At 37.8% G+C, this 18,658-nt stretch overlaps 1 protein-coding gene across 3 annotated transcripts in view; it reads right to left on the bottom strand.

Moving 5' to 3' along the window:
* ALS2 (alsin Rho guanine nucleotide exchange factor ALS2) overlaps positions 1-18,658 on the bottom strand; it is a 60,034-nt gene that overhangs the window by 11,081 nt on the left and 30,295 nt on the right. For all 3 annotated transcript variants that reach the window (XM_052636282.1, XM_052636280.1, XM_052636281.1), the window contains exons 10-24: positions 18,373-18,544; positions 16,098-16,278; positions 14,268-14,333; positions 10,721-10,883; positions 9,139-9,270; positions 8,384-8,512; positions 7,955-8,025; positions 7,499-7,565; positions 6,961-7,163; positions 6,775-6,840; positions 5,676-5,774; positions 4,753-4,917; positions 3,086-3,197; positions 2,775-2,852; positions 526-659 (exon numbers count right to left, since the gene is read on the bottom strand). In XM_052636282.1, coding sequence (XP_052492242.1) covers positions 526-659; positions 2,775-2,852; positions 3,086-3,197; positions 4,753-4,917; positions 5,676-5,774; positions 6,775-6,840; positions 6,961-7,163; positions 7,499-7,565; positions 7,955-8,025; positions 8,384-8,512; positions 9,139-9,270; positions 10,721-10,883; positions 14,268-14,333; positions 16,098-16,278; positions 18,373-18,544 — 1,838 coding nt within the window. The remainder of the gene's footprint in view (positions 1-525; positions 660-2,774; positions 2,853-3,085; positions 3,198-4,752; positions 4,918-5,675; positions 5,775-6,774; positions 6,841-6,960; positions 7,164-7,498; positions 7,566-7,954; positions 8,026-8,383; positions 8,513-9,138; positions 9,271-10,720; positions 10,884-14,267; positions 14,334-16,097; positions 16,279-18,372; positions 18,545-18,658) is intronic.

Consider the following 18,658-nt stretch of genomic DNA (forward strand, 5'->3'; position numbering starts at 1 on the left):
AAAGTATATCACGCTCCCATGAAAACAAAGAATCTGAGATGCTATCAAAATACAAAAAAACAAAGCGGAAGCTGGAATCAGTAAAGGAAAATAAACGTGCCAAAAATCTAGAGAAAGAATACAATACACTTAGAGACTTTGATTTTTCCCCATATAGGCAGCGTATACTATTCCACTACTGTATTTATAGGGCTGATCTTTACTTCTCAAAATCAAGTTGTGCAGGGCTTCCATTTTAAAAGGTTCTCTTTTGATCAATTTGGATACCTATACCATTAACAGTAAGATTTTTCCTGCACACAGAACTCCCATCAGTTTAAACATTTATGCTCTGAGGCTATAATCTAAGACAAGACTAGATTTAGCTGTCTGTAGCAGCGTCAGTTTACAATTCAGCGCTATACACGGCTTACAAAAACAGACTTTAAAAACTTGTTCTGCATTTGAAATATTAACCAGTTTTTACAAAAGCAAGACAACACAAAACATTCGATAATTAATCCATAATTAATATTCATTACTCACAAAGCTTTAGGTCTGTCTTTATCACTCTCATACAGACTAGGCTTGAAGTATGTTCCAGTGATTTTGATCCCAGATCCCCATTCTCCACTAAAATAACCTTCAATGTAATCTCCATTTGGCATAGTCAGTGTTCCCTAGGTAATGGTAGAGAAAATGTGGAATTACAAGAAGTACTTCCAGTCTTAAAAATCAAGGGAGGGGTGTAAAAAAAAAAGAAAAAGCACTACATGGTTGGCATTTTCACTTTTAACTAGTCCCTAATTCTTAAAAAAAAGTGTATGTACATGTATGTGCAAAAAGAGTATATGAAAATAACCCATGGGTTAAAGAAAAAGAAATAACAAGAAAAATTGTTAAAATACTTTGAGCTGTATAAAATGAATACACACCTTATCTAAATTGATGCAATGCTACAAAAGCAGTGCTTAGAGGCAAATTTAAAGCTGTAAACATCTATATTATTTAAAAAAATCAATAATCTAAAATCTGAAATCAATAATCTAAAATTCCACCTCACAAAATTAGAAAAAAGCAAACTAAACCCAAAGCAAGAAGATACTAAAGATTAGAGTAAAAATCAATGAGAAAGAAAATAAGAGATAAAAAAACAATGAGACCAAAAGTTGCTTCTTTGAAAAGATACAAAAACTTGACACACATTTAACTGGATTGACTAAGAACAAAAGACCAACACTTGACTGATCAAGAAAGAGAAGACATAAAATTAGAAAATCAAAAAACAGAGGATATTAACATTCAATAAGCTATAAACAAGTAAATTCTTAAAATGTCAAAATATTTGAATATATACATTTCACCAAAGAAGACAGATGAATTGCTAGTAAATACTTGAAGATATGCTCTATAATAAGACTATTAGTCACTAGGGAAATGTTAATTAAAACCATAAGGTTTTAGTTCATATCCACTAGAATGACAAAGAGGAAAAAAAGAAAATAAAAAATACTGGCGAAGGAGTGAAGAAATTAGAATCCTTATACATTGACTATAGGAACATAACATGATGCAGCCACTGTGGAAAATAGTTTGGCCATTTCTTAATGTTAAACATCAATTTTCCATACAACCCAGCATCTGCACTCCTAGGTGTCCAACCGAGAGAAATGAGAACACATGTTCACACAAGAAGTTTTAGGTGGAAATGGAAAACAGAAACAAACTCAGAGAGACAGAAAACAAACCTGCGGTGTTCAGATGGGAATGGATAGGATATGGACAAATTAGGGGTATGGGATTAACAGACACAAAGTACTATGTACACAGTAGATAAGCAACAAGGATATACTGTATAGCACAGGGAATTATACCCATTATCTTGCAATAACCTATAATAGGGGCAAAATCTGCAAAAATACTGAGTAGTCATGCTGTACACCTGAAACTAACACAATATTATAGATCAATCATATTTCAATTTAAAAAAAGAAGAAAAGAAGTTGTAGTTAACTTCACTATACACAGTAGCCTGAAGTTGAAAACAGTCTGAAGTTGAAAATAATCCAATGCCCATCAACTGGTGAAAGGACAAACGAAATGTGGTTTTGGGATGCTGTTCAGCAATAAAAAGGAATAAAGTATTGCACATGCCACAATATGTAAAAATCTCACAAACATGCTAAGTGTGAGAAGCCACACCTAAGAAAACCCTTGTTGCATGATTCCAACTACATGAAAGGACCTGAAAGGGCAAATCTATAAAGTTTATCAGAGGTCATCTGGGACTGGAAGCAGAACAAGGGAATGACTATAACTGGGCAGGAGATGGTGATAGAAATGATCTCAAACTGGATCATGGTAAGAGATCAGTCCTGGGAATTCACTGGAAGGACTGATGTTGAAGCTGAAACTCCAATACTTTGGGCACCTGATGTGAGAGCTGACTCACTGGAAAAGACCCTGATGCTGGGAAAGATTGAGGGCAGGAGGAGAAGGGGACAACAGAGGATGAGACGGCTGGATGGCATCACCGACTCAACGGACCATGGGTTTGGGTGGACTTGGTGATGGACAGGGAGGCCTGGCGTGCTGTGGTTCATGGGTCACAAAGAATAGGACACAATTGAGCGACTGAACTGAACTGAACTGAATGGTTGTACAACTCTGCATATGTACTAAAAAGTCGCTAAAATGCACACTTGAAACAGGTAAATTTTATTGGAGGTTAGCTTTTTAAAGATCAAGAAAAAAATCAGTAAAAGATTATTAAGAGAGAGAAAGAAGTTTCCAACCTTTCCACTGAGGGTCCAGTCATCTGAAAATTCCCCTTCATAGATAGTATCATCTTCAGACAGTAAAACCCCATTTCCCTATGTGAAGAAACAAAACAAAAATCACAATACATAAAACATAGGGCAACTTAGGGTAACACATAACTTAGGGTATCTGTAGCTACACCCTCCAAAGCCTTACATAATCTTAAAAAAAGAGAGATAAGAAAAATCGTATTAGGGAAGGTGGAACATTAATAAAAAGATGACTTAAAAATTAAGCAGGAGTTTTAAAAAGTCAACTGTAACTATATGCAAAACATTCCACTCACCATCATTTTATTAAGATGGAAGTTGCCTTCATAGTATAAACCAAACTGGGTAACTACTACACCATTGCCTTGGCATACATCATCTTGCCACAGTCCCATATACTTCTCCCCTCTGCAGAGAAATAGAAAAAAAAAATTAAAAATAGAAATTAAAAAAAAGACATGAAATTAAAAAATCAATGATGATAAGGATGAGGTAGGGAAAAAACAAGGATCACATGGAAGATACCAAGCATCACCCCGAGGTTAGTATCTGTCCCATTTCACTAATTAAAGTGGTAACGCTGTCTCCTCCAACATGGGAGAATGTGACTGCAAAACACATCCCACTCTGAGCACTATCCTCTCAGGAACTGGTGGCTCAGATGATAAAGAATCCGCCTGCAATGCGGGAGATCTGGGTTCAAACCCTGGGTTGGGAAGATCCCCTGGAGAAGGGAATGGCTACCCACTCCTGTATTCTGGCCTGGAGAATTCCACAGACAGAGGAGCATGGTGGGCTACAGTCCATGGGGTTGCAAAGAGTCGGACACAACTGAGTGATTAACACACACATACTATCAGACATAGATCTGTATATACTTTCAGGGCTTCCTTGATCATTTTAAAATATTTAATTAATGCCAGAATTCAACTTGGAACAATGTCACTCAAGAAGTGAACTTAAACCTAGGCACAATTTTTCTCATCCAAAGTTTATTGACTTAAATGGGGTTTATCAAAAAAGAAGTCTCATTCTTCCACCTACTCAAACTCAGAGCAATCTCACTAATCTCCACTAAAAAAATTAAATGAGTACAAACTACCTGTTAAATAACCGTGGATTTTAGTAACTAAAGCAAACAATTTTCAATCCCACATTAGGACAATAACATGTGTGTGCTAAGTTGCTTCAGTCGTGTCCGACTCTGTGGGACCCTGTGGACTACAGCTCACCAGGCTCCTCTGTCCATGGAATTCTCCAGACAAGAATACTGGAGTGGATTGCCATGCCCTCCTTCAGGGAACCTTCCCAACCCAGAGATCAAACCCACGTCTCTTACATCTCCTGCACTTGAAGGCGGGTTCTTTACCACCAGCAACACCTGGGAAGCCCCCACAATAACATGCGGGGGAGATTATACATTCAGTCTAAAAGCATATCAGGCCAAACCAGATACAGAGGCAAAAGAACTATATTCCTCCCCAAAGTTTAGTTCATTGAATTTAACCAAGTTTGATTCCTGGATGGCTGGCATGGTAACAAGTCAGAGGCTTGACAGGAACAACTACATAGAAAAGTGTTTAGATCCTATTTCATAATCCTAAAAGGGAATTTCCACTGATCTTCCTAACTTTTTATTCCTATTATCTACTGACCATATTAAAGGTTTCTCTTTGTAGAATAGTCATAGATTTGGTGGCCCCTTGGAGACACGAAAAGCTTTGTATAGGTGAAGCTTTAAGGAAAATCATACCAATGTTAATTCTGAATGATTCAGATCTTGTACAGAAGTAACCTGCTGTCTGGTTCACTAGTGAATGAATGACACCTGACAACTCTGTTTTCTTATTTAAAATGTTCTCCAATTAATACACTTAGCCTTCATAAAATCATCTTTTTTTAGAGACGAATAAGAACCTTATCCTCTCAACTAAACTGTGAGAGTAGGAGCAGAATACTGTACCTCGTGATATCATCAAAGACACCGTATCCTGCTTTCTTATCCATTACCCACTGGCCAATGAACATACTGGGAGAAGAGGAAGTCAGCTTTCCGCTTCGCAGGAGACCATGACCGTGACGCACATTATCTTGAAAACAGCCTTCAAACACTTCGCCAGAGGCATAACTGTGGTTAGAAAGAATGGATAGAGATCACAAGCATACTGAATTCTGATGCTCATTTTTACAAAGTTTAGGAAATTCAAAATTACATTCATGTCTCACTGGTAGCTGTATTTATTTATTTATATGACTATTTTTCACCAATCAAAAATCTCATTTTTGAATGACTGAGTTTAAAAAGTTGAAGATGTTATGGGGGGAATTTTATGCTAACATGGAGGAAAACGTGTCCCTTATGGGAAAATGAAATAATGAGTGATCTCTGGAAGAATGACAGGGTTTATCCATACTAGAGCTATGCAATAAATATTAGATAAATTCACAAGCAAGATATCTAGGAGATTCTATGAGAAAGTTATGGTTTACAATGATTCTACAGTTTTAAGAACTAAATAATAAGCTAATATCTTCATTTTGTGATAGATGAGAGGCTGATATTTCAAAGAAGAGTCAACACATTTTCAGTCATTAAGGATAATTAAAATTTACTGCTTGCAAACAGAAAATTCAGGTTTACATGATTTTTCTTTTAAATTTATTTTTAATTGGAAGATAATGGCTTCATGATATTGTACTGGCTTCTGCCATACAACAATGTAAACCAGCCCTAAGTATGCATATGTGCCCTCCCTCTTGAACCTCTTTCCCACCTTCCACCCCATCCCACCCCTCTAGGTTGTCATAGAGTACTGCTGTGAGCTCCCTGTGTTAAACAGCCACTTCTCATTAGGAACCAGTCAGCAACCTTTCCAATGCTATTACCTATAGACTCCTTGACCACACATTTTTCCTTCTTTCCAATGGCCCACATAATGGTCTTCTTTGTTCAGTGCTTTGTTTGGGATTCTATATTCTCCATATCTGCCAAGGAAAATAAAAACATTTTAAGATGCATATATGACATACTCACTTTTGGTATGAATATGTTGGTAAATATAACAAGAACAGAGAAAAGATTTACCTAGAAGAGTAAATGGGTTATTGGTTTATGTGGTTTTCTATTACCTAAGCTATTTGGCAAGTCTTAGAGGAAAGGGACATCAACATCATTACAGAGTAATTAGGTGTTTTATCCCAAGTCCAATGAAAAACAGAAAATCTGTGTCCTAGGCCTACTTTTGCCCCTAGTTAGTTGCATCACCTTGGGTAAGTCTAGGTACCCAGCTCCCTCATCTGTGTAACAAGACAGGTAAATCAAGAGTATCTCAAGTCTCTTCTCATTCTGAAATTCTATGAAATAGAGATTAAAAGACCTCAAAATTTATATTTTCACACACACAAAAATCACCTACCCAATTTATATAATAATCTTTTTATATAGTAAAATAAATTAGTTCTCTAACATGAAACGAACACTTCATTGCCATATATTTATCATGTAAACACATTTATAGTGTTAGAAAACATGACTTGTTTATATAAAAATAACATCATTTGAATATCATTAAGATAAATATCATTTAGAAGATTTCCCCTTCAACAGATCACAGAAACTAAAGATGAATTAAAATTACTGAAGGGAAAATTTCTCTATGTCCTTTGTGTAAAGGGGGCACTTGATCTCAACAGTCTCAACATCAACATTACCCAAGGTTCTCAGTCCTTACAACTGAGAAATGGATAGAAAAAAGCAGTCCTATGTCAATAGAAGCTGTGTAATTTAAGGTCATCAACTGGCAAAGCAAATGATTCATTCTAGGTAAAACAAGGCTGCAGCCTGGATTCCTAGCTCTCTTCATGTTCATACCTGTGCATGATAAGTCCTAATCCATTTCCAAAAACATAAAATTCTACTGTCTTGACAATAACTGTGAGCACAAAATAACACACTTTAACACACTTGTGTTCACAATGTCCTTACCCATCTTCCAAGCCATTCCTGAACATGCCAGAATACATCTTTCCATCTGGCCACTTCAAAACCCCTCTGGAAATACATAAGCAAAGAACAATACGTGTCAACTAAAGTTTCTGGTAATCAGTACTTTTTCAGTAGTTAGACTACCATCCTGACTCCAGACATAAATGAAATCATGAACATGCTAACCTGCCATGAGGCTTCCCTGAAAGCCAGCGTCCATCATAGGTTGCATCCTTTAGGCGAGGATCCTTGTAGAAAGTGTATTTGGCACTGCGTGAAATTGGCGGTTCCTGCCTCTGAACACTGCTGCCACTTCCATAAGGTGGAAGATCAGACAACCCCCTCAAAGCCTGATCCACAGCTTGGCTTATAGCCCGGAGCCACTTTGTCTAAGAGCAAAAAGTACATGCCAGTAAGCTTAAGGCAACAACTCATCAAGCATTGCTTTAAATCTTGATAGCTTTCCTTAGTGTGGAAATTTCACCTGACTCCTAACACTCTCTTTATTGAGGAACACCGATTGGCTCTTAAAATTCACTGCTTTATGTTTTAAACTGTTACATTAAAACAACAACAAAAATCTATTAATTCTGGTTTAAAGAAGATTTTTCAGACACAATTATGGATTATTAAGCAAGCAAGAACGATTTGTGTTTCTTCCTCACTACCGTAAGAGACAGAAACAGCCAGGCCAAAGATGGAAAGAAAATACCATAAGACTAACCTTTTCCTGGGGTGTTGATGAAATGAGAGTGAACTGCTCCTCGGGTGTAGTTATCTTCAGGCCATTCCTAAAATGTGCACAAGGATAAAGGCCAGTAGGTATGACAACCTGTCATTATAACATCAATCCTCAAATATGAAAAGCAACTTGTTTATTTCAAGAGGATCAGAAGTCAATTAGATGTAAATGCAGTCTTGCCCTGGGTTTGGTTCCCACAGTGGGAAAAGGACAGAGTTTCTTTGCTCTGGGTTAAACAACGGGGATGTCAGCAGTGGAGAAGCCCTTCCAACACACATCATATTGTCTCTTCATGATCTTCCCACTAGGCCACTTACTATCTATGTGTTGGGATGGTGAGCACTCTTGTACACAATAGGGAGGCCTCTTGAGCTTTTATCTAAGGAAGCAACCTGGGTAAGTAACACAAGAAGGGAACGCGGTAGGGGGGACACTTACACACCACCAGCTTCTTCAGAAAGTGGCTCAGCCCACAGTGTGGCCAAAGGGAAAACATGGTGTGTGGAGAACTGAAACAAAGAATATGGAGACACGTCTGAGAAAGCCCATGTGGGCCCTGAAATTGCTGCTGCAGAACCCCTTTCAAGTGGTTTAAGTCCACCTCAGCCACATCCCCATAACACAGCTAACCCCAGTGGTCTCACCATGTTTGCGGCTATGGACCCCTTCACGCTCATTTTCAATTTGGAAACTAAAAGAGCTCCTGGAAGTCTAGCCTGTGCCACCAAACAAGCTAAACATTCTCTTTCACTCAAGTGTTTCAGTAAAATCACAACAGTTTGTAAAATAAACTGATGGTACGATTAATTAAATACTCATAGTACTGCCCCTTCCATGGCCTCTTTTGAGGTGAGGAATCTAGCCTACCTGGGCATGGACTAGGGCATCATTAAAGAGAATGAACCAGTTCACAGAAAACCTCCCAGCGTGCTGCAGGGACAGGGCCCGGTTGCTGCTCTCACACAGCAGCCGACGCTCGGGCTTCCGCAAGGAATCCTGGGATTGAAAACAAATACAAAATTAAAGTATCAAAATTATTTTATGCAAGGAGAAAAAGAAAAAAAAGATACAAATCACATTTAGGAGAATTTGTTGGTCACAGCTTAGCTTGGTGTTAATAAACTTAAATTCAGATGGGACCCAAACATTTCATAAAAGCAGAGCTCAAAGGAAAATAAAAAAGACAGGAAAGTGGCTCAGTTGGTAAATCTGCCTGCTATGCAGGAAACCCGAGTTCAATCCCTGGGTCAGGAAGATCATCCTCTAGAGAAGGAAATGGCAACCCACTCCAGTAATCTTGCCTGGAGAATTTCACAGACAGAGGAGGCAGGTAAGCTACAGTCATGGGATTGCAAAAAGCTGGACATGACTGTGCGACTAACTTTCACTTTCACTTTCAGGAACAAACTAAAGAAGAAGAGACATATTCAGAAAAGATTCCCAGAGATGAGGGAAGGTGCTGATACTCAGACCCCCCACCATGGCTGTGATCCTTAGATAACCCTTAGAAAACGGGTCACTACAGCACCATTACTGTAAACAAGTGAGGAGTCAAGAAGATTATGGCAGCTATTACAGCTATGCTTGCTGTCTTTGGGGTAACGACCATTGGCATGGTTTACCGTCATTTTTCCAGGAAAGGTCTTCCAGAAACTCAGTGTGTATTCTGCTTCCTTCCTTTTCCTGCCGAGATGGAGAGCAAGTGACTCGTAACAAGAGCTGGAATCCTGCAGCTTCTGGTATTCTGGAGATGCCTAGAGGTCAATAATTAAGCGGGAGAATGGACATATAACAACAGTCCAGAATTTGTAGACTCACTGTGGCTTAGATATGTAGTAATAAATTTAGGGAAGGAAGCCAGCCTAAGAAAAGACATGGTACACTAAAGGGAACTAAGAAAAAAGAAGACTGTCTCCAGAAAATTCTACCACATACAGGAACCACATACAGCTACACATGTATCACATACAGGCACATATGGAACAGGGGAAGAACTCAAGAGGGAAAAGAAACAAACACTGGCAGTTACCAGTAAGGAGAAAAGCAGAGAACTCAGGATAGGAGAGGAATTATCAATGGTTTTGGTCTCAGGATCCCTCTATTTTGCTTCTGTGGGCTCTATCTCTTGATATATACCACACCGGAAAATAAAGTTTAAAAAATTTTAAATCTTTATTAATTCAAATATAACAATTTTTAATGAAAATAAAAAATTTCAAAACAAAAAAATGTTTCATATGAAAAGTGGCATTGTTCCACATTTTTTCAAATCTTTTTATTATGTGAGTTAAAAGATGACAGCCAGATTTTCATATCTGCCACTGCATCTAATCTGTTGAGATTGTTTACTTCAAACAAATGAAGAAAATCTTGCTTTATACAGTTGGAAATATAGCTGAAATCAGATCAGTTCAGGGTAACACCAAAACCAGACAAAAGAAAAGACCTACAAGACCACGATAGGATCAAACATAAAAAGGCCACATAAATTCCTAGATCATTCTGAAGACAAGATCGGTCCTAAATAAGGACCTCGATATAAAAAATTCTAAACTATAAGAAACCTTAGAATCATTATGGTTTCTCTAGAGCCCTTCAGAATGGAAACTAAAACAACACAGTTCAGCATAATTTCAGAAGTAACTGTCTTAGGACCAGCTTTAATATACACTCATATCCTAGAGTGATGCTAATTTTCTAGGACTCCACCTAACTAATTTTATACAGAAAGTGATCTAGTTACCATTTGAGAAAATCCTGTAACACTGCTGATTTTTCACAGCATATGTCAAAGTGACCCAAATACCTGGCATTAAATCTACCATGAATCCAGGCCAGGTGCTAATGCCACACTGACTTAGAAGGATGTGTCATTACAGGCAGGGTTTTAAACAACTCTGTTTAACTTGTAACTTGTACTCAGTATGTACTCAAAAGTTGGACAACTACTGAATGAGTAGCAAAACTGGGTCTCAGCTTTAGACTGACATAAAATGAATAAAATTAATCTTGTCAAGGCCCTGAAAGGAAATTGAATCCATAGCAAAGAACACTAGATAAACCTACGGTCATATTTTCTTCTTTCATTTCCCTGAAGAAAAATAAATTTAGTGGAGTCCTAGATCTTGGGGTAGAATAATTCAAACAAAAAACTATGATCCTTGGCTTCCCAAGTGTCCACAAGAGGTATATATGTGAGCTTACCACTTCAAAACAAGTAGCAAGTTTCAGCAAAACTTTTGCATAACTATGAAGTCGTCTGATTGGCAAGAAAAACAGAGTATTCAAAATTTCCATCAACTGGGTGTTTTCATCATCTACTTCTGATAAATCTTGCAACAGTTCCTGGTTTTTATTTAGGAAATCACTGAAGGGTAGAGAAAACAAGGGATTCAGTTAATCATTTTGATATTGACAATATGCATGATATTAAACAGAAGTATTTCACCACATACTACTTTCTTCAAAATATACAGTTTTAGGTGCTTATGAAAGAAAGTAACAGATGATTAATACAATGAAATAAACATGATATAATTAAAACAATTTCCCTGCCTATAAATATGGGATTTTTGAGTATGAAAAGTAGTAAATGGTTAACAACAGTAACACTGTAATAGATATGGTGCATCACAGACTTGTGCCTAAAGTTCTAGGAAATAAATCATATATCCCACAGTTACAGGGAATAACTGCAGACAAGCTGACACAGTTACCTGTTAATTTCCAAGTAGGAAGTCACAGCAATAAGTGGCAAAACCAAATGTTCTAAATACTTGTGCTAAACATAAATACTGGAAGAAAAACAAAGTTCTTTGCTCTAACAAGACTGGCATGGAATACTAAATACTGCTAATTTCTTTTTTTTTCAAGTTGTGATCATCTAGTAAGAGTTTATTACAAAGGCATATTAAAAGGTATAGATACCAGTACTACAATTAACAGCGAACAGTAAAGCAAATTATATATGTGTGGATTTTAAAGCTGAGATCACTGAAAAAACATTTCAAACTGAAACCAATATTTACTTTTTATACTCAATTATGAAGTGAAGTCATTCAGTCGTGTCTGACTTTTTGCGACCCCATGGACTATACAGTCCATGGAATTCTCCAGGCCAGAATACTGGAGTGGGTAGCCTTTCCTTTCTCCAGAGGATCTTCCCAACCCAGGGATCAAACCCAGGTCTCCTGCATTGCAGGCAGATTCTTTACCAGCGGGACCACAAGGGAAGCCCATATTCAACTATATATACATATATATATATATATAAGTTCAGGCTTCCCAGGCAGCATTAGTGATAAAAAACCCTCTTGCCAATACAGCAGACTAAAAAGACGTGGGTTTGATCTCTGGATCGGGAAGATCCCCTGGAATAGGAAATGGCAACCCGCTCTAGTATTCTTGCCTGGAAAATTCCATGGACAGAGGAGCCTGGTGGGTTACAGCCCATGGGGCCACAAAGAGTTGGAAATGACTGAGCAACTGAGCACACACATACATGATTAAAATTTTACTGCAAATTTTAAGGCTGATCAGTAACCCATTGATATTATCCACACCACACTAAAACACAAAGATCTGTAAAGAAGTAAGAGGGCTTCCTTTGTGGCTCAGCTGGTAAAGAATCTGCCTGCAATGCAGGAGACCTGGGTTTGATTCCTGGGTTGGGAAGATCCCCTGGAGAAGGGAAAGGCAGCTCAGACGGTAAAGCGTCTGCCTACAATGCGGGAGGCTGGGTTCAATCCCTGGGTTGGGAAGATCCCCTGGAGAAGGAAATGGCAACCCACTCCAGTACTCCTGCCTGGAAAATCTCATGGACAGAGGAGCCTGGTAGGCTACAGTCCATGGGGTCACAAAGAGTCGGACACGACTGAGTGACTTCACTTTCACCCACTCCAGTATTCTGGCCTGGAGAACTGCATGGACTGTATAGTCCGTGAGTCAGTGGAACAGAATAATCATCATTATCTGTTCACTTTCATGCATTGGAGAAGGAAATGGCGACCCACTCCAGTGTTCTTGCCTGGAGAATTCCAGGGACGGGGGAGCCTGGTAGGCTGCCGTCTATGGGGTCACACAGAGTCAGACACAACTGAAGTGACTTAGCAGCAGCAGCAGCCACTTAATGAACAATAATTATGTGCCAAGTACTGCCCTCACTGCTTTGTAAGCACGACACTATAACTTTTAGCTACAAGGCTTCAAAAACAAAACAATGTCACACAAGGCTATAAAACAAAAATAAGTAATTTTATAATCCCTTAGAGAACTATGGAATAAAGAGATGTTTAACTCAGAAATTATAAAATATTATCTTGGAAAGATGGAGAAATATGTAACAATTTCCAGGAACCCCTAAGTTCAATGGCAGAAAGTGGACTGCTATATAATGTAATTAACAGATCTTGGAGAGTGTGCTGCAGGGAACATGGCCCAGATTTTTGTTTATATTTGGCTTGTTGGATGGTCCTACTTACTCCTCCATGTTCTGCTGGGGAAATTCACTTAACCCTACATAAGTATTCTGCTTTGACCAGCTCCTGAGAGATGGAGGTGGTACATGGTCAACACATAATCCCTCTGCCCACGTTTCTCCTGGATGCCCAGTACTAGTCCAGGAACATTCCAACTCTTGTGAACCCTATTATTTTTCTGAACTCACTGAAGTACTTGCCTATAAATTTTCCCAAAAGGAGCCCTAGTATGCTCTCAGAAAACCTGAACTACTCTGTTTAGCATATTTTCTCTTGGGAGTTTTTAATCCCATAGTGGCAATATTGCTCTTTCTTTACATGGCTAGGTTTGCACTTGTTACCCAAAAAATAAATATATTAAAGGTAGAAACAACCCAAGTGTCTGTCAACAGATGAATGGACAATCAAAATGTGGTATATTCCTAAAATGGAATATTATTCAGACACACAATGAGATGAAATTTTGATATATGGTATCACATGGATGGACTTTGAAAAATCATGCTTAGGGAGATAAGCCAGACACAGAAAGACAACTACTGTATGATTCCACTTATGTGAGGTATCTAGAGCAGGGAAATTCAGAGAGACAGGAAATAGAATAGAGGTTACCAGGGGCTAGCGGAGGAGGGGGAGTCATTTTTAATGGGTACAGAATTTTTGTTGGGGATGATAAAAAGTTTGGGGTGTAGAAAGCGGCTTATACAACATGTGAGTGTACCTGATGCCACAGAAACTGTACCCTTAGGAATGGTTAAAATGATAAATAGTGTGTATATTTTACTACAATATTAAAAAAAAAAACTTTATGAAGATCAAACTACCAGGCTAGTCTGAGGTGAATGTCTAAGTGATAAGCCAGCTGAGTGAGGAAAACGTGGGCAGGGTCACTACCGGCCTGTGGGCCCACTAGTATGTTCTAGGGATTCTCAAATGGTTCTTTTTTAATGAATATCTTAAAATTCTTATCTTCTAAACAGAAGTTTAAAAAGAAGTTATTACTGCCTTCAACTATGTAAAACCATGGGATTCATGAACCACCACTTTGGAAAGGCTGCCCAAATCCAAATTTAACATCTGCTGCCACAGCTCAGAGTCACCCAGAGTTCATTAATTGCTTTCTACCCATCCATGCTCTAGCAAGAGGCTTTCACTTATGTTATTGTGAACTCGACTCTGAAATACTAGCTCTTCTTAGGCACTCAAAAACACAGACTGCTATAAAACATGTTCTTTGGTTGTTAGAATAAACTGGAAACTATGTATTTGCTTACATGGCAGGTTTAGCAAGAAGCTGGAATCCTCCCATAACCAGGAAATTTGTAATAGATGTGCAATACCTTGAGCAAAAAAGAAAATACACAGATATTAGTGTAAAAGTAAATTTGCTCTTCAGAGTTTTGAACAAACATCTGGAATAAACACTTCTTGGTATCTCATGAGTGAGTTTCACTTCAGAACTTTGTGACGTTAATAATCATGAACTACATAGGGCATATTATGTGATCATCACAACAATCAGGAGTAAAAGGCCATTTTAGGAAAGATGTTAATAGGAATTTTTTAAAAACACTTTAAGCTATGCAGCAGATGCTAGAAGTATCTTTATTAGGTATGTTTTACTTTGGTAATTTAACAAATGTGAGAAAATACGATTTAGGTTGTTGGATTTAAAAAAAAAAATTCTCTAATCTTCACTTTAAGTTTTCCAATTAAGTCTTCAGAAATAAACAATAGGAAAGGTAAGAATATATGTTTAAAAGAGCTTAAGCGAAAAAGTGTTAGAAAGTGTTGGTAAAGTACTGATCTACAGTTAAAGAGGAAGTCGTGACATACTGCTTCACACCACATACATTTCTTCCACACTCCTGGGCTGGCAAATAAAATCAACTGACTTTGACAAAGAAGGCAAATTCCTACTAAAAACACCCTAAAGTACTGAACACTTAAAAATAGTTACAATAGAAATTTTATGTTATGTGTATTTTACCACAATTATAAATAGTTTTTAAAATTCATACACAAATCAAGTTTTTTACCTGCCCAGTCTATATGAATACATTATTTTAAAAACCCAAGAAATCAAAATAAAAGCATTTCCAAGCATAAGTCCTGAAGTATTACAGCAGAAAAAGAGAAATACCTATAAGATCTATATAAGTGAAAACAGAAAAATTAATACTAGTAAAAGCTGAAACCTTCACACATACAAAAATCTAGTTTAAAAAAGTAAATTCATATCAAATTATGATACTTTTTATGTCTGAAAGATGAGTTAAAGACTCTAACGAGGGTATTTCCTCCCAGACAACAGTCAACAGCTTCAAATATATTCAGTTTTGCTTAGAACTAAAATCACATAATCCATCTGCACATTTATGCCTAAGTCTGTAAGGAAATACACTAAGATTATTAACAATGGCTGTTTCTGATAGTAGGATTATGAGTGACTTTAAAATCAATACTTCAGATCAACAGCATAACCTAATACACATTAAAGTAACACTTAAATTATGCCTCACATCACAATGCCAAAATGAAAATGAAAATGCAAAATGCAAAAGAAAAAGTGAAAAATACTGGATATTTCAAATACAGTTGGGATATTTTACTTGAAAAACATGAAAAGAACCTTGTATCACTATCCTAGGTTTTATTACAATAGATCTTTACTTTTAAACCCTCCTTTACACAACAGTGAAAAGCAGGCATTGGAAGAGCTCCATATTTACCATCATTAGTTGATCTTAAAATAATCTGTTTACTTACTTCTTCAAATTTTAGTATAATTTAAGTACAAAATTGTTCTCTAAAGAGCCATCTTTATTATAGTACATTTTCTAAATTTAGAATACTATCATTCTGCTAGAATGCAGAAGGAAATTTGAGAATGCATTATTTCTTTTTAAAATTTTCCCCTCTTAGAGCAAACTAAAATTTTAGCGACGTGGAGCTATATAGTTGTCTTAAGATTAAAGCACTGCTTTGCAATTTCTATTACCTTATAGAACTCTCCCTAATCTAGTCTCTTCTGATTAAGGAGCTGTTCTCCTTGGCAGAATAACCCTGCAGAGACTGAACATGACACGGGACTGGATACTTGCTCTGTATAACTATCCAAGAAGAGACTTGCATGCTTCAGGATGACCAAATTCCTAGCTTCCTTTATCCCCTGAAGGAAGCTGCTCAGTGAGGTTCCATGCTGACCAATTAGGTAACACAGCTTGCTGAATCGGCTTGCCACTTCCTGCAACAGCTGGACTGTATTTGCAGTGCCCAGATTTTCTGGAACAAAACGATGATGATGATGATAACATAACCTAAAGACTCATTATAGAAATACTTTCTTATGATCAAGATTATGAATTTTCCTTTACTAAAAATTCTTAATTTGTTGAAATGGACTCTCAACTATGGAACCCAAATAATTTATGGAACCCAAATAATCACAGTGCTTAAAATGCAGAGATCAGTGTCCAGTCATTTCAAGAACTTGTTAAAAACACATTCATGGGACCCCTACAGATTCTGACTCAGCAGACCAGAGTTTAGACACCAGAATGGATATTGTTTTTAAAGCACTTTCCAGGTAATTCTGAAGACCAGCCATTATTTGATAACCACTGTGCAAATTCAACTCTCTTCTCATCTTGAAGTCATCTAAGGTCAAGGGAAAGGAAGTGAAATATCTACCTTTACACAACTGGTTAGTAACAGCCAGGAATTAAACTCACTTCTATAGCTATACCTTTGTCAACATTTCCCACTTTTGCACTGACTTCAGCTCTGCTTGACCCCTGGATAAGCCCTGCCCTTCCATGCAAAGAAAAAGATTCCAAAAAGATTGCCTTTGACCGGGATTAAGACTAAGTCTAAGATTGACTTAGACTGCCTCGGTTACTTTATAAAGGACATCAGGAGGTTACTACTTTTTCCCAGTCCAAAATACCGAATTTGCAAGACTTCTCTCTAAGTGAGGCTGATGAGCAGACCACATGAAACCAATATAGAAATCAGGAATCAGAACAGGAAAAGGGTAGGTTTCACTTCCTTTTCAGAGCAATCCAGGAAGCTTCCAGCTTGGACTGCTTCCTATCTCTTGCCAAAGTACTAGGGAGCTGGGCCCACCCACTGGAGGAGAATTTATAGAACAGGAACTCTACAATATTTAAAAAAGCAAAACATGTTAAAAACAAAAACAAATGCTGTCTCCAGTTTATATAGGGACTGAATTCAGAAAGACTGTAAGCTAGTTGTTTGAAAAATAGATGTTTTCCCATTAAAAACAATGGACTGACCTACACAAGCCAATGTCACCCTAATGTGGAAAAATGATGCATGAACAGGGCACAATTTGAGTACTAGAGTACTGGTCTGAATTCTGTGGCCTCACAAGGGGTCGAGTTCAGGTGAATGAAAGAGAAAAAAGGTCCTTTCTATTTTCTGAGAGTAGGGTCAAAGCCACAAAAGCTTTTGACTAGGGAAAGTTAATCTTTAAAAGCCCACCCACCCATCTCCATTCTGCATTCCTTTATAACCTCCTGGAGATCCCAGTATTGTATTTCTGGACAGTAGCACCCCATCAAGAACCACTGTAATCTATTTTTTCCATATTATCTCCTTACCTTCAATCTCTGTTGTCACTGGTTACAGCTAAGGGATAAGATTTAATCAATGTCTAAGTGGGGGGTAAGATCCTTAACATTCTTACAGTTATTCACATTTTGAGATACTACTTGTAAATCCAAATGAAGTTCTACTTGATAAAATTCTAAGAAGCAGAACAAAGAAAATAAAAATTTGGAGTAGTTATATAAGCTATCTTGGGGCTTGCCTGGTGGCCTAGATGGTAAACAATCTGCCTGCAATGCAGGAGACCCAGGTTTGACCTCTGGGCCCAGAAGATCCCCTGGAGAAGTGAATGGCAACCCATTCCAGTATTCTTGCCTGGAGAATTCCATGGACAGAGGAGCCCGGCAGGTCCATGGGGTTCTCAAAGAGTTGGACGTGACTGAGTGACTAACACTTTCATTTTACACTTTTAAGGTATCTTATAACTAGTGTGGCTAGAAGTGTTGTTTAAGAAGTCTGACTCCTAGGATCAACTTTTTCCACAGTTGCTCTGCTTCTCTGCTATGGATCTTATGAAAGCTCCATGTTTCTACTTCCATAGTAACAGGAGCTCTGGGGGTGCCAGGATAGGGAAGCTGGGCTACCAGCAAAGAGGAAATGGCTTGTAAGCTGTTGAGCACCTGGGCACAAAAGAAGAGACTAGAAAGAAAGGAGCAGAGTACAACTCAAACAAAAAGTTTTCTTCATCTGTGATATAGGAAGAAGAGGTAAAACAAGACTCCTGATAATTGACTGCCTGGTACTTACCTAAACCGAGAAGAGGCCTGAGAATCTGGGACTTGATATCACTTAGTTTTGAATAGAAGCGTCTTTCAGTAGTAGCCAACTCATGGAGACTGGCAATATATCCCATAATGTTTTTGTCCACCAAGGCTAGATAACTGTCTTTTCCTGCTGTCACTCTGCTTATATATCCAAGCTAAAACAGGAGGAGAAAGAGATTAAAGATAAAATCTAATTTACTAGCAGTAATTTGGGCACTGAAGTTAGTTCATAACAGCTGGTGAGAGCCAACAGCTAACTACGCAGGAAT

This window comes from Budorcas taxicolor, chromosome 2 (genome assembly GCF_023091745.1).
Source record: "Budorcas taxicolor isolate Tak-1 chromosome 2, Takin1.1, whole genome shotgun sequence".
Lineage (NCBI taxonomy): Eukaryota > Metazoa > Chordata > Mammalia > Artiodactyla > Bovidae > Budorcas > Budorcas taxicolor.